General features: G+C 44.4%; 1 protein-coding gene across 3 annotated transcripts in view; it reads left to right on the plus strand.

Annotated features, from left to right (window-relative positions):
- The first annotated feature begins 1,768 nt into the window (after positions 1-1,768).
- The window catches only part of slc16a13 (solute carrier family 16 member 13), a 59,678-nt gene continuing 45,882 nt past the window's right edge, over positions 1,769-15,564 (plus strand). For 2 of the 3 annotated variants that reach the window (XM_055900816.1, XM_055900817.1), the window contains exons 1-10: positions 1,769-3,078; positions 3,401-3,487; positions 3,643-3,869; positions 4,023-4,268; positions 4,605-4,796; positions 4,910-5,320; positions 5,506-5,588; positions 6,549-6,686; positions 6,915-7,057; positions 7,240-7,377. In XM_055900816.1, coding sequence (XP_055756791.1) covers positions 3,455-3,487; positions 3,643-3,869; positions 4,023-4,268; positions 4,605-4,796; positions 4,910-5,320; positions 5,506-5,588; positions 6,549-6,686; positions 6,915-7,057; positions 7,240-7,377 — 1,611 coding nt within the window. In that variant the 5' untranslated portion in view covers positions 1,769-3,078; positions 3,401-3,454. The remainder of the gene's footprint in view (positions 3,079-3,400; positions 3,488-3,642; positions 3,870-4,022; positions 4,269-4,604; positions 4,797-4,909; positions 5,321-5,505; positions 5,589-6,548; positions 6,687-6,914; positions 7,058-7,239; positions 7,378-15,564) is intronic. The other variant, XM_055900818.1, reaches the window with a different exon arrangement.

Here is a 15,564-nt window from a genome sequence, read left to right on the forward strand (position 1 = left end):
ACAGAAGCACTAGATCCTCAACAAACAGAAGACATTCTCTCTCAGGTCCCACCAATAAGCATGCTAGAAGACTCACTTATCTCCCCAGACACCGCTTCAAAGGAAGCTCTTTTGAAATGTTTAGCTTTATTGTTTTTCATTGCAACGCTTCTCTGTTCTTTTCCCCCCTCATTCCTGCCCCCCCCTACCACCGTCCAAAGGGGACAAACAAGTAGACCCCTCCCCAGACTCCCACACACCTTCCTCCCTCCCCATCCTCTATTCTCCTCTGTCCGGAAAGTGCTTGCCCTTATATGTCCAGAATTCTCTGCAAGAACAGGAAGACACAGTTTATGTGAATCTGTGTTATTGTGTCAACACTTTTGCACCAGCTATTGAATTAGACTGTCGGAGCTTTTGTATCAGCACTTGCCTTTTAAGTTATGCAGTAAATAAGGTATTTCCCCAAGCATCACAGCGACAGCCCAATCAAGAGTTTCCCCTGAATTGCAGATTTGTGCTTATGAATCAGAAGCCAAATAGGAAATATAGTAAAACCTGGAAGAATGAATTGTCAAATGCATTATGAAAAATGTGCATAAGCAAAGAAGCAAAGTATTGTAGTGTTCTTTAACTTTACATTGCGCTCTTTAACTATGTCTTGTTTTCTTTTATTTTCAAAAGTTTCTTGACCTTTGTCCTCGGTTATAGAACCACAATGTTACTGTACAGATGTGATGTTTCGCCCAGCCAGTGTTTAGTCCTGTACAGTGTCAAAATGATAACCATAGCACACGACAATAACTACAACACTGTTAACAAATGTTAGCACAGTCTTGCCAACTGGACAGACTGAATGGCTTCCGCCCATTGGCGAACCTGATTAGTAATGTTCTCACTTTTCCTCAACCGCCCCCCTCTTCCGTTCCTCTCACAATGCCTGGAAGTATCCTAGACTTAAGCTACATCTAATTCTCTGTTTTCATAAATGTTGTTTTTCTTTTTTCATTTCTTTTTTTTTTATAAGACACAATTGATCCGGCCTCCATCAAAACAAATAAAAGCACAAGGACACCCACACACACGCACTCAACACCCCTCGTAAAAGACTCTGCTTCCGACTCGCATTTAAACACAGGGTTTATACCCAAACATGGCCATATTGGTTGATTTGTCGTTGTATGCAGCTTGTACACATACTGTATATTTCAATTCCTACAACATTCTTCTGCGACATTCACCGACAGAACATTTGTATGAATAGTTGTCGCCTTTTAAAGTCAAGTATTTTTCACCTATTTGATTTGGATTGGCTTTAACAGTCCTTGAAGTAAGTAGGATTTGTTGTTTCATGATAATAGCTTTAACGCCCCAATTCAATTTGACAGTGATACAGTCCGGTGAGTATTATCTGTATCGACATGATAGATTCAGAGCTTTGATATGGTGAGAAACCTCAGGTTTGCAGCTTGCATCATCCCTGTGAAATATGTGCTGTTTCTGCAAGGGCGTGGCCTCTCTCTCTACACACTTATCTACTTCTGGCCTTGACCGACTGGCAGACGACTTGAAGCTCGCTCAAGGTCCTCCTGTTCGGTCAGAATTCTTTGATCTGAAGTTCATGGTGCGCTGAAGCAGGCCCTCTGTTAGGCCTGTGTGTTGTAATGTGCTGCAACTCTTTGTGAACCTAGGATGTGCTTAAGATTAGCTAACTTTTCCGCTTGTTTTAAAAAAAAATATTGGTGACCTTTGATAGCTACCCCCCCCCCCCCCCAAATATAATCTTCTTATTGACGGATGTCCTGCGCGGGCGGCCGTTTTCATCCTCGTCTCAGTGCGCCTTGCAGGATGTATTCAGAGATGGTGTGTGTGTGGCGGTATGTGTGTGTAGTGCTTTGTTTCTGTAGTGCTTTGTGTGTGTGTGTGTGTGTGTGTGTGTAGCATTATGTGTGTGTGTTCGGCAGTTCCTGCACATCTGTCCTCTACATTTCTATCAATCTTGGGGGTTGTTGTTTTGCAAGCCAGGGAGAGGGTATCTCCCATCTCCCCCGCCACCCTCCTCACCCCACTCTCCCGTTTCCTTCCTCCCCTCTGGCAGCAGGCCAGAAACTTCCGGAAGCCTTTATGGAGCCCTCATAACTCCACGTTCACCTGGATCTGTCACCTCAGAAATATACTCAATATTTAGATAATATTATTTTTCACATTTTGTTTATATGACTGCATGACTAAGGGGTGTAAACTATTTGATGTTATTTAGAGCGTCTGTAAAGTAGCTCTGATTTTGCAGTTGCAGTAAGTTGACGAAAGATACTATATGCGTCTGGTGTGACAAACAATGCAACATGTTCCAATTGTCCAGCCTGATGTATGTGGAAGTGCAAGGTTAAGTCCTTCAAGTCACTGGCTTCTGCTTGTTCTATACCGTGTTACATTTGAAGAGTTAGCCCTTATCTAATATCTGAAGAGCCTCTCTCCCATGGGGCAGGCTTTGAGGTTGGAACGAGGTTTGTTTATCTAACCTGTAGGTGTTCTTCAAACTTCCTCCCCGACAGTTTCCTCAGAGGGAGGAAGGCATTGCTAGTCCATGGTGGAGGATGGTCTTCTCTAACCCTGAGGGTCAACTCCTGGATAGCCTCACCCTCACCATCATCATCCCTCTTCCCTTAGGATCCTCATATACATTTTTTTTTCTTCTCAGCGCAAAAACACACGCCACTTTCCTGCCATCACTTTGTAGAGGCGTTAGAAAACTAATAGTCCACTAAAAATACCCCGCCCGCCGAGTTGGAGCACTGGGTTTGGGCTTGACTTGAGCCTTTTCCTGCTGTAGGCAGCACAGCTTCCAGGGTAGGCGTGGGCTGTTGAGGAAAGAGGACATGAGCGGCCCTGGTCGGAATCAGGCTTCCTGCGCAACATTATAAAGACTCCCCTCACTCTGTCTACCCTGGATAGTCTTGCTCAGACAACTGTGGAGGGAGTAGGTTATTGCCCAGCCTAGCCTGAAGACAGTTAGTTACAGATTGAGGAACCTGAGAGTTAAACTGAGGGTTGTGAGGACAGCATCGTGCGCATTGGTTCTCGTCCCTGCTGGTCGGGGTAAGTGTTAACCTAGACGTTTTGTAAACGTTATATATATATATATAAAATTGTTCATAATATTTACGTGTTGCCTGGATTGGTGTGATTGGATGTTCATGTATCATCTTGTAACTTTTCTGTCTACATTTTTTCAACATCGTGGCACCTGGAGGGTGAATTATGTGTGAATAATAATCTCTTTTTGTGGCTATATTACATTTCTTACAACATGACAGATATGTAATTATATAAAATGGGGATGTGTCAGTACATCAGGTACATTAATTACACAGTGTTTCGTAAAGTTGCACTAAGTGTCGTCTTGTTTTGCTTCGTGCAGGTACGAGTAGGGAGCTGGTCTCACCTAACAGAGGCGTCCAGGAGACTGCCCTCCATGTTTTCTCTAGCTGGTGTCTTCTGCAACAGGGTAGGTCAATGTGAGGCAGCTGCACTTTGACTGGCACAGTATATGCTACATTTCAGAGACTTCCATAATATATATAGTACCATTGTAATTCTACTATAATGAAATTATATTCTGTGAAAACAAGTCTGTCTTTTCCTTTCTCTCCCAAACAAAAGATGAGCAAGATCCAGGTGGTGGAGGGATATAAGGTTGGCGGGAGGCATGAGGTGGTGGGGTCTGAAGCGGCTGCTGCACAGGGATACGTAAAGGAGTTTACGCGCCACTCCAACGACGTCCTGCTGAATCTGAACGAGCTGAGGCACCAGAACATTCTGACCGATGCCACCCTGGTGGTGGGCACTGCCCGACTGCAGGCACACTGTGCTGTGCTCATTGCATGCAGGTTAGCTCAGAGAATAATATTCATTGTCATTTTCCTGGTCTTTTTGTTATTGTTCTTCTTGTTTTTGTTCTACTTTGCGAGGGGCGGTGGTGTGCTGTGGGATTATTTTACTCTTAAAATACTTACTCACTCCTTTCTCTGTGTCTCTCTTAGTGGGTTCTTCTACTCCCTGTACTCCAGTCGTGTGTCCTCTCCTGGATGGAGTGGTGCTGGAGGCCAGGCCCTGACCCTGTCTCTCCCTGACTCCCTGGACCCCTCCAGCGTCTCCCTGCTCCTGGACTTCATGTACACCTCCCAGCTGCCCCTCACGCCACGCACAGTCCCCGGAGTGCTCTCCGTCGCCACCTACCTGCAGATGGACCACGTGGCTGACACCTGCAGAGCTTTCATGTTACACAGGTGAACCCCTTTCTATAGAAGTCAATGGGTGAGCGTTGGGAGGCTGGAGGGGTGGGAGTGATAATGGTAGTTTACAGGATTAGAGTTAAAAGTGCATTTACTGAAAGAACGGGGACAGAGAGACTTTAAATTAGGGTAAACGTAGATAAGCATTTCAGTTAGTTGCATGCTTTTTAAGCTCTAAATTGTGTTTTCAATTATGTGAAGCATTAAATGTACAGTACAACTGACTATTACAAACTTTAAATAGGCTTCTAAGTCTCTCCTATGGGCGCCCTGGCTGATATGATAAAATATGATTGACAGGCGTTACCTGACAGCTCCTTTTGTTTACAGTGAGAGGATGAGAGGGACGCCCCCTCAAATGAAGCTGGACTCCATGGTGTCTGTAATGTCTGCAGCACTCTCAGGGGGAGCTCCTCTTAATCCCCCTGTCAATGGAAGACCCCGCCCATCTGTCGTCGTTGTCTCCACCCCCTCCCAGTCCGCAGCGGAGGCTGAGGGTCGTATGTGCCATGACTCGGCCAGGTGAGAGAGAAGGAGTGTGTGTGTGTGTGTGTGTGTGTCTCTGTAAAGTGTGGGCCAATGTCCCATTGTCTGAGTTCAGCTAGATCATTGCATGAGTTCATTTGTTTATCCAGCAGGAACCCTGGAAACTTCCGGGCCTGTCTGCAGCCAGGGACTTTCCTGACCCGCGAGCCCAGGTCAAAGGAACTAAAGCAGGAGCCTGAATCACCCATCCTGGCCTCCCCTACCTCCACCCCTTCTCCAGACAGCCCGTCTCGCTCCAGCTGTCAGCCCAACTCTCCTGCAGAGTCCAACACATGTAATCTAGGTGAACCCAAGCGCAACCCTGACCCCAAAGCCTGCAACTGGAAGAAATACAAGTACATTGTCCTCAACCCCCTCTGTGCCGTAAACACAGTGAAGGAGGAGGAGCCTGAAGAGGGCCGGCAGCAGCTCGACCACATCCCCACCTCTGATAGGATGGAAGTGACATTGAAGCCACCTATGGAGGCGTGGCCAAGGGAAGGATCCGGACAAAATGAAAGGTGTGTTGTCAATATTATGCATATGATGAAATAGTGCTATTTTAAAAGCCTTATCTCAACCTCTAAATTATATTGACAATAAACGTTCTAAGGGAACTATCTGTCCAAGGAGATAGTTTAAGTTGGCACTGATGTTGACAACATGACTATATTCTTTCCTCCTGCTATGATGTCCATGGCTGTAGCCCTCCCCTGGTTCCCCACCCAGGACTGCCAGCCCACCCTCTGGAACCCCCTATGGAGCCCCACACCCACAAGGAAGGAACAGGTACTGCAACCTTACTATCTTACTCAGCAGCAGCAGAGATAACATGTAGAAAACATATTTTCTCCAACTAAGGAGTGACAGATCATAAATGTGTACAGTGATCCCTCGCCACTTCGCGGTTCACTTATCGCGGATTCGCTATTTCGCGGATTTTCATAATGCATTTATTTTATTTTTTTGGTGCATTGTGCTCTGCATTCTGATTCGCTAAAAACTCACTCCCGCTTCTTGTATCAAAACATGCTACGAATTGTGCTATCATTTTGTCGTCTCGTGCAGTTATGTGTACGTACATAAAACAGCTTGGCAAATTTACATTAAGTTGGCCAAATTATCTTGTAATTTCGAACATCTCCTAAACCCATAATGGCCACTGAACTTAAGCGAGTAGCTGAGGAATGGGACCCTTTGATGAGCCGTTCATTACAGTTCTCCAACGTAATCGATGGTGGCATGTCGGTGTACAAGGATCTTTTTGCAAAGAAGAAAAAAGAGCGACAACAGCTGCCTATCACTATGTTCTTCTCCCGAACAAACACACCTGCACCGCGGGCTTCAGAAGAAGAGAACACTGCAGAGCGCAGTCAGGATGCAGCGGCCCAGTCTGAAGAGCAGTGAAACGGCCTACACGTGAGTCACTGTATTTGTATACATGTAATAGTTGCTAATTGTAAAAAAAAAAAAAGTTTTCTATTTCGCGGATTTCACTTATCGCGGGTCATTTTCGGAACGTAACCCCCGCGATAAACGAGGGATTACTGTATATATATATATATATATATATATATATATATATATATATATATATATATATATATATATATATATATATATATATATATATGTGTGTGTATGTATATATATATATATATGTGTGTGTGTTTATAATATACATACAGTCATATGTTAATATATGAGATATGTATTGATGTATAATATTTCTCTGCACCTCCCTCTCAGTCTCGCCTTGCTGTCTGGCACCCCGCCCATTGGAGCCAGAGGCCGCCCATCACTGCCAACACCCAATTAAGCGTGAGAATTACGGCTTGCCATTCTGTTACTCCGGCAACCTGAGTGTGATAAAGACTGCCTGCACAGGTGAGGCAGATAACCCATCACATCTGATGATGTCATTTAACACACACACACACCTCCAATACATGATGTTTAGGTGCCATTTATCATCATAGTATCAAACGGATGGTTTGCAGCAGTTTGGACAGTTAAGTATTATGATAATGGCTCCTTATTGCAGTTGATTATCGCCACAGGTAGTTGGTGTATGTATGTTTAATTTGCTGACCTTCCCTTTCCCTTCTTTTCCAGCCCCCGCTGCAGGAGACAAGCCGTACCGCTGCAACGTGTGTGGTGCCCAGTTCAATCGGCCCGCCAACCTGAAGACTCACTCACGCATCCACTCCGGAGAGAAGCCCTACCACTGTGATACCTGCGGGGCCCGATTCGTTCAGGTGAGGACCCACCACTAACGTGGGACAGGGGTTGGACAGAGGATGTGTGTGTGGCGGGAAAGGAGTGTGTGTGGAGGACCAAAGTGTAAGATCAAACTAAAGTCCTCGGTTGATGTTATAGCTATGTTATACGCTATTTAGCAACGTTCATTTGGTTGACTTGTGTGTCTGTGGTCTTACAGGTGGCCCACCTGCGAGCCCATGTTCTGATTCACACAGGGGAGAAACCTTATCCCTGTCACACCTGCGGCACTCGCTTCCGTCACCTGCAGACCCTGAAGAGTCACCTGCGCATTCACACTGGAGAGAAGCCTTACACTGTGAGTATACTACCCACACATGACAAACACACACATACGTGTGCAGACACAGACACACACATAATGCATGCAGGTAGGCAAGCATGCACGCGTGCACACACCTCTTGTGTTTGACCTCTTGCTACAGTATACACGCCGTTATTCAATGATGAAATAGATTCTGCTCTCTCTCTCATATATGTTAACATTGCCAAAGCAAGTGAAGTATATAATAATCAATAAAAATGAACAGTAAACATTACACTCACAGAAGTTCCAAAAGAATAAAGACATTTCATGTCACATTATGGCTATGTACAGTGTTGTAACGATGTGCAAATAGTTGAAGTACAAAAGGGAAAATAAATAAACATAAATATGGGTTGTATTTACAATGGTGATTGTTCTTCATTGGTTGCCCTTGTGGCAACAGGTCACAGATCTTGCTGCTGTGATGGCACACTGGTATTTCACCCAGTAGAAATGGGAGTTTATAAAAATTGGCTTTGTTTTCAAATTCTTTGTGGATCTGTGTAATCTGAGGGAAATATGTGTCTCTGATGTGGTCATACATTGGGCAGGAGGTTAGGAAGTGTACCTCAGTTTTCACCTCATTTTGTGGGCAGTGTGCACATAGCCTGTCTTCTCTTGAGAGCCAGGTCTGCCTACGGTGGCCTTTCTCAATAGCAAGGCTATGCTCACTGAGTCTGTACATTGTTAAAGCTTTCCTTAAGTTTGGGTCAGTCACAGTGGTCAGGTATACTGCCACTATGTACTCTCTGTTTAGGGGCAAATAGAATTCTAGTTTGCTGTTTTTTTTATTTATTTTTCCAATGTGTCAAGTAATTATCTTTTAGTTTTCTCATTATTTGGTTGGGTCTAATTGTGTTGCTCTGTGGGGTCTGTTTGTGAACAGAGCCCCAAGTCCAGCTTAAGGAAATCTTCTCTTCTCATCTCTCTGTGGCTTTGTTATGGAAATCACTTTCTTTAACGTCTCTTTTCTGGATTTTGATAATTAGTGGGCATCGGTCTAATTCTGCTCTGCATGCATTATTTGGTGTTTTACGTCTCTAATTTTTTAGTTTACCTTTAATTAACTAGGCAAGCCAGTTAAAGAACAAATTCTTATTTTCAATGACGGCCTAGGAACAGTGGGTTAACCTCTAACGAGCCTCTACCCCGGATCCGGGAGCACCCCCCACCCCCCCACACTGATTAGCATCGCTAGCATAGCGTCACAATTAAATAGTAGCATCTAAATATCATTAAATCACAAGTCCAAGACACCTAATGAAAGATACAGATCTTGTGAATAAAGCCACCATTTCAGATTTTTAAAATGTTTTACAGGGAAGACACAATATGTAAACCTATTAGCTAAACACGTTAGCAAAAATCACCATTTTTCTTTGTCCACCATTTTCTCTCAACACCAGTAGCTATCACCAATTCGGCTAAACTAAGATATTGATAGCCACTAACCAAGAAAAAACCTCATCAGATGACAGTCTGATAACATATTTATGGTATAGGATAGGTTTTGTTAGAAAAATGTGCATATTTCAGGTAGATATCATAGTTTACAATTGCACCCGTCACAAATGGACTAGAATAAATACATAGAGCAACGTGTATTACGTAATTACTAATCATCAAACATTCGTAAAAATACACAGCATACACTAATCGAAAGACACAGATCCTGTGAATACAGACAATATTTCAGATTTTCTAAGTGTCTTACAGCGAAAACACAATAAATCGTTATATTAGCATACCACATACGCAAACGTTACCCGAGCACTGATTCTAGCCAAAGAGAGCGATATCGTATCATCGCCAAAATATATTAATTCTTTCACTAACCTTCTCAGAATTCTTCAGATGACACTCCTGTAACATCATATTACAACATACATATACAGTTTGTTCGAAAATGTGCATATGTAGCCACCAAAATCATGGTTAGACAATGACAAAAGTAGCTCAGCTGGTCAGAAAATGTCCTGCACCATATTAGACAGTGATCTAGTCTTATACATAAATACTCATAAACTTGACTAAAAAATATAGGGTGGACAGCGATTGATAGACAATTTAATTCTTAATACAATCACGGAATTACATTTTTTAAATTATCCTTACTTTTCAATACAGGTTGCGCCAAGCAAAGCTACATCTAACAAAATGGCAGAACGTGCGTTTGACATTTTTCTACAGAACAACGATTTATCATCTTAAATATTTCTTACTATGAGGCGATCTTCCATCAGATTCTTGGGCAATGAATCCTCTCTTGGGTCTAATCTTCTTTTGGTCGAAAGATGTCCACTTGTCCGTCGAAATGCTCACTAACGTACGACCGGGACCCCGAAACGTCCCCGGAGCTTCAAAGTCTATTACAAAGCAATGCCTCAAAATCGCACTAAACGGATATAAAACGGTTTAAATTAACTACATTATGATGTTTCTAACACCTATAACGAGTAAAAACATGACCGACGCTATATTACTGGCTAAACCAAGACTTGGAAAAAGGCCAGTCAGATATCCTTCTTGCGTTGAGCGCAGACTCCAAAGGAATCCTACTTCCGGTCATTGGTCATTTATAGAGCCTGTGATTGCGCAATAGACTCCATTCAAATTGTCATCACTTACTGACATCTAGTGGAAGGCGTGGGCAGTGTTTGTATCTCATAGGATTAACAGAGACTTTAAAAACTGATCTGGAACCAGAAGCCAAGATGTCTAAATCTCACACACTGGGAGGAAAAGTGCTGTAGAATGAGTTCTGTTTCACTCAGAGACATAATTCAAACGACTATAGAAACTAGAGAGTGTTTTCTATCCAATAATAACAATAATATGCATATTGTACGAGCAAGAATTGAGTACTAGGCAGTTTAATCTGTATAGTTAATTATGCTAATGCAAAATAGCACCCCCTATAGTTGCAAGAAGTTAACTGCCTTGTTCAGGGGTAGAACGACAAATTTTTACCTTGTCAGCTCTGGGATTCGATCTTGCAACTTTCCGGTTACTAGTCCAATGCTCTAACCACTAGGCTACCTTACATTTAGCAGGTTAGGAAGTGCAGACAATTTTCCACCTCATTTTGTGGGCAGTGTGCACATATTGGCCTAATTCTGCTCCTCATGTATTATTTGGTGTTTTACATTGTACACAGAGGATATTTTTGTAGAATTCTGCATGTAGTCTCAATTTGCTGTTTCCCCTACTTTGTGAATTCTTGGTTGGTGAGTGGACTCCAGACTCACAACCATAAAGGACAATGGGTTCTATAACTGATTCAAGTATTTTTAGCACCTAGCGGTGAAAGATCTGAGAGACAAGGCAAGAATGGCCTTCTACGCCATCAAAGGAACATAAAATTTGACAAACCAATTGGTTTGGCTTCTACGCCATCAAAAGGAACATAACATTTGACAAACCAATTGGTTTGGATACTAAGAATTGTATTTGATCATGTAAATGTTTTTGCTGTTTGTTCTTTGTTATTGGGCCAAAAAGATTGGAGAAGTGGTTTACCCGTACATCTCCGTTTTGGACAGATAACTCATGATGTTGTTTGTTTAGTGTTTTCCAATTTTCCCAGAAGTGGTTAGTCTATTGATTCTTCAATTACATTGAGCTGATTTCTGATGTGATGTTCCTTCTTTTTCCGTAGTGTATTAATGTATTGTTTGTGATTCACCATAGTGAAGGCATAGGCACAGGTTTTCTGGGTCTCTGTTTTTGGTTGAATAGGTTTCTAAATTCTTCATCAAACCATTTGCCATTGGGCGGTAGCGTCCCACCTGGCCAACATCCAGTGAAATTGCAGAGCGTGAAATTCAAACTACAGAATTAGAAATATTTAACTTTCATAAAATCACAAGTGTAATACATAAAAATAAAGCTTAACGTGTTGTTAATCCAGCCGCTGTGTCAGATTTCCAAAAGGCTTTACGGCGAAAGCACACCATGCGATTATCTGAGGACAGCACCCGGCAAACAAAACCATGAAAAACATATTTCAACCAGGCAGGTGCGACACGAAAGTCAGAAATAGCGATATAAAAAATGCCTTACCTTTGATGATCTTCTTCTGTTGGCACTCCAAAAGGTCCCTGTTACATCACAAATGGTCCTTTTGTTCGATAATTTCCTTCTTTATATCCAGAAAAAGTCAGTTTAGCTGGCGCGCTTCAGTCAACAATCCACCCAGTTTCCCTCCATCAAAATGCATACAAAATGAATCCCAAACGTTACTAATAAACTTTTCCAAACAAGTCAAACAACGCTTATAATCGAACCTTTGGTACCCTAATATGTAAATAAACGATAAAATTCAAGACGGAGAATCGTTGTTGTCTTTACCGGAGGAAAATACCAAAGAACGTGCTCTCATTCATGTGCTTGGAAACACTACAGCCAAATTGGGAGCCACCTAGAAAAACTACAATTTCCGGCTCATTTTTCCAAAAACCAGCCTGAAACTCTTTCTAAAGACTGTTGACATCTAGTGGAAGCCCTAGGAACTGCAATCTGGGAGTACTTTGCCTTATAATAAAAGTGACAGCCATTGAAAATAGTGGTAGGCCGAATTCTTTTTTGGGGGGGAATTTGTCCTCGGGGTTTCGCCTGCCATATCAGTACTTTTATACTCACAGACATTATTTTAACAGTTTTAGAAACTTTGGAGTGTTTTCTATCCAAATCTACAAACTATATGCATATCCTACCTTCTGGGCCTGAGTAACAGGCAGTTTACTTTGGGCACGTTTTTCATCCGGACATGAAAATCTAGTGGGGGGGATATAGGTAGCACACAGGAGGACATTTTTCTATGTTGAGATAGTTTCCTTTTGAATTTCTAGCCAAATGTAAAATGTTCCTGTTTTGATTAATTTAATAGAGTGAGGGAGGTCTGCTCTCTACCAAATTAGCATAGAGTCCCTTACCTTTTTCACATCTGGTGGTTTGGTGGATGGGACTACCAGCTCTCTATAATCTTGAGGGCAACCAGTGGGTCTGTCTCCTCTATACCATGTTTCTCGTAGGATGACAATGTCTGTATTTCTTTGATGAAGTCCAGGTTCCTGCTCTTTAGGCCAAAGGCAGATGACCTCAGGCCTTGGATATTCCAGGATCAGATAGTGAAGGCTTTGTGTTCCATAAAGTGTCCAATGTTGTTTGGCCACACAACTAATAGTAAGTGTGAGCAAAGCCTGCTGAGCATCTGGTACATGTCATTGGCTTGGGCTGGTGTAAGAGTGGGGGTTGGGCCTGTTTGCCTGCTCACGGCCTGGGCGTATGTGTGACTTTCATGTTGAGTGGGGGGCAAAGGGGTGGGAAGGAGGGGCATAGGTCTGATCTGAGGAGGCCTAAATGGTGTGTGTGCATGGTTGACTTGGGGGGGTGTTGATTGGTTGGGGTGGGGGTGTGGCTGTTGTTGCTGTGGTCTGGATGTAGGTCCTCTCAGCGTTGGTCCTCTATGTGTAGGTCTGGGGGGGGGGTCCCGCAGGTCTGCGAGAGTGTCTCGCTGGTCTGGGTGGGGTGTCTATTAATGTGTTGCTCCTGTGTGAGGTGTTGGGGCTGCGGTTGAGGGCAATGTCCTTTAGGGTCCAGACAAAGGTGGGCACTACTGCCTTGTATAGGTGGACCTGGTCGTAAAGGCTGTTCAAGTCCAGGGTGGAGTGGTGGGCTAGGTAGACAGTTGGTTTTGAGGCACAGTCACAGGAAATACTTGCATTTACCCGCTGTATCGTAGCAGGGTGGAAGTATTTTTGTGGTAGCAGGGTGGAGATAACCACTTGTAGAAGAAGCTTTTTCAATCACTCCCTTGAATGCTGGGGCCACCCTTTCCTGCTGTGTTCTCAGGTCATTTGTGCCTGTGTGTATTATTATATAGCTGGGTGACCCTAGTTGGTCCTCAGACAGAAGGTCTAGGGCGTCCTGGGTGTTTGGACACCAGAGTTTAGACACTGTGTGTTTTGGGAAAAGTTTATTTTCTTGTATATATTTCCCATTCGAGTCCATAAGGAGTACAATCTGTGGCGTGTGTATGTCCTCAGTGGGTGTGGGGAGGGGGGGGGGGTTTATCAGGAGGGCTACCAGGGTGGCTGATAGAGGGTGTGGGATCCCCTGTGCTTGGGGTTCTTAATTTGTCTGTCTTGCTGTGATGTCGAGGCCATGCTCAGTGTCTGGGGTGGACTGTTCTGCTGTGGTGTCAAGACTTTGGTCAGGGGTTGAGGTGGGCTGTTCAGCTAGCTTCTCTGCAGGGGTGGCCAGCTCTCTAATGGGTTGTTCTCTGTCACACACCATCCCCCTCACATCCAGAACTCTGATCCTTTCCTCTAGTGCTCTAGTGCACTCTGATCCTCTCCTGTTGATGTTGTCTCACCACAGTCCAGAGTACAAATATGTCTCTCTCCACCTCTCCGGGTCTGGTTGAGGGGGTGTTGTTGAGCTGGACTATTTTTTGTGCTTACTGGAGTGTGTTCACCTGCTGTTCCAGCTCCACCTGTCTTACCTCCAGCTGGGTGAATGTATACTTAGTTTCAACAAGGGAGTAGTACTCTGTGCTGGGAGATTGACTTTCCGTATTGGGTTGCTCGTCTGTGGTGTTGTATAATGAAGAGGTTTGGTCTGACACGCTTGGGGTAACTTTCTCAAGAGCGATAGAAGCTTCTTTTTATACTATTTCCGTGCCTTATCATTTTCTACATCCACAGGGTACTGTATTGTAATGACCTCTGAACAGCGGGAGGGGGCTTCAAAGGCCTCTGCATTTGGGAGGGGGAGGCTGTGAGACTCTCCTGCCATTGTTGGGCTCATGGGCTTTGACACCTCTCACTTCACATCTCAGTGCTAATTGAAGTTGCAGTCAGATCTGTTCTGTCCTATCAAGCTTGGTAGCCTTAACGTAGCATTCAGTCCTTATAAAGTTAAATACACTGCTCAAAAAAATAAAAGGGAACACTTAAACAACACAATGTAACTCCAAGTCAATCACACTTCTGTGAAATCAAACTGTCCACTTAGGAAGCAACACTGATTGACAATAAATTTCACATGCTGTTGTGCCAATGGAATAGACAAAAGGTGGAAATTATAGGCAATTAGCAAGACACCCCCCAAAACAGGAGTGATTCTGCAGGTGGTGACCACAGACCACTTCTCAGTTCCTATGCTTCCTGGCTGATGTTTTGGTCACTTTTGAATGCTGGCGGTGCTCTCACTCTAGTGGTAGCATGAGACGGAGTCTACAACCCACACAAGGGGCTCAGGTAGTGCAGTTCATCCAGGATGGCACATCAATGCGAACTGTGGCAAAAAGGTTTGCTGTGTCTGTCAGCGTAGTGTCCAGAGCATGCAGGCGCTACCAGGAGACAGGCCAGTACATCAGGAGACGTGGAGGAGGCCGTAGGAGGGCAACAACCCAGCAGCAGGACCACCACCTCCGCCTTTGTGCAAGGAGGTACACTGCCAGCGCCCTGCAAAATGACCTCCAGCAGGCCACAAATGTGCATGTGTCTGCTCAAACGGTCAGAAACAGACTCCATGAGGTTGGTATGAGGGCCCGACGTCCACAGGTGGGGGTTGTGCTTACAGCCCAACACCGTGCAGGACGTTTGGCATTTGCCAGAGAACACCAAGATTGGCAAATTCGCCACTGGCGCCCTGTGCTCTTCACAGATGAAAGCAGGTGCACACTGAGCACATGAGCACATGTGACAGACGTGACAGAGTCTGGAGACGCCGTGGAGAACATTCTGCTGCCTGCAACATCCTCCAGCATGACCTGTTTGGCGATGGGTCAGTCATGGTGTGGGGTGGCATTTCTTTGTGGGGCCGCACAGCCCTCCATGTGCTCGCCAGAGGTAGCCTGACTGCCATTAGGTACCGAGATGAGATCCTCAGACCCCTTGTGAGACCATATGCTGACACATGCACATTTGTGGCTTGCTGGAGGTCATTTTGCAGGGCTCTGGCAGTGCACCTCCTTGCACTAAGGCGGAGGTACCGGTCCTGCTGCTGGGTTGTTGCCCTCCTACAGCCTCCTCCACGTCTCCTGATGTACTGGCCTGTCTCCTGGTAGCGCCTGCATGCTTTGGACACTACGCTGACAGACACAGCAAACCTTTTTGCCACAGTTCGCATTGATGTGCCATCCTGGATGAACTGCACTACCTGAGCCACTTG

The sequence above is a fragment of the Salvelinus fontinalis genome, chromosome 36, assembly GCF_029448725.1.
Source record: "Salvelinus fontinalis isolate EN_2023a chromosome 36, ASM2944872v1, whole genome shotgun sequence".
NCBI lineage: Eukaryota > Metazoa > Chordata > Actinopteri > Salmoniformes > Salmonidae > Salvelinus > Salvelinus fontinalis.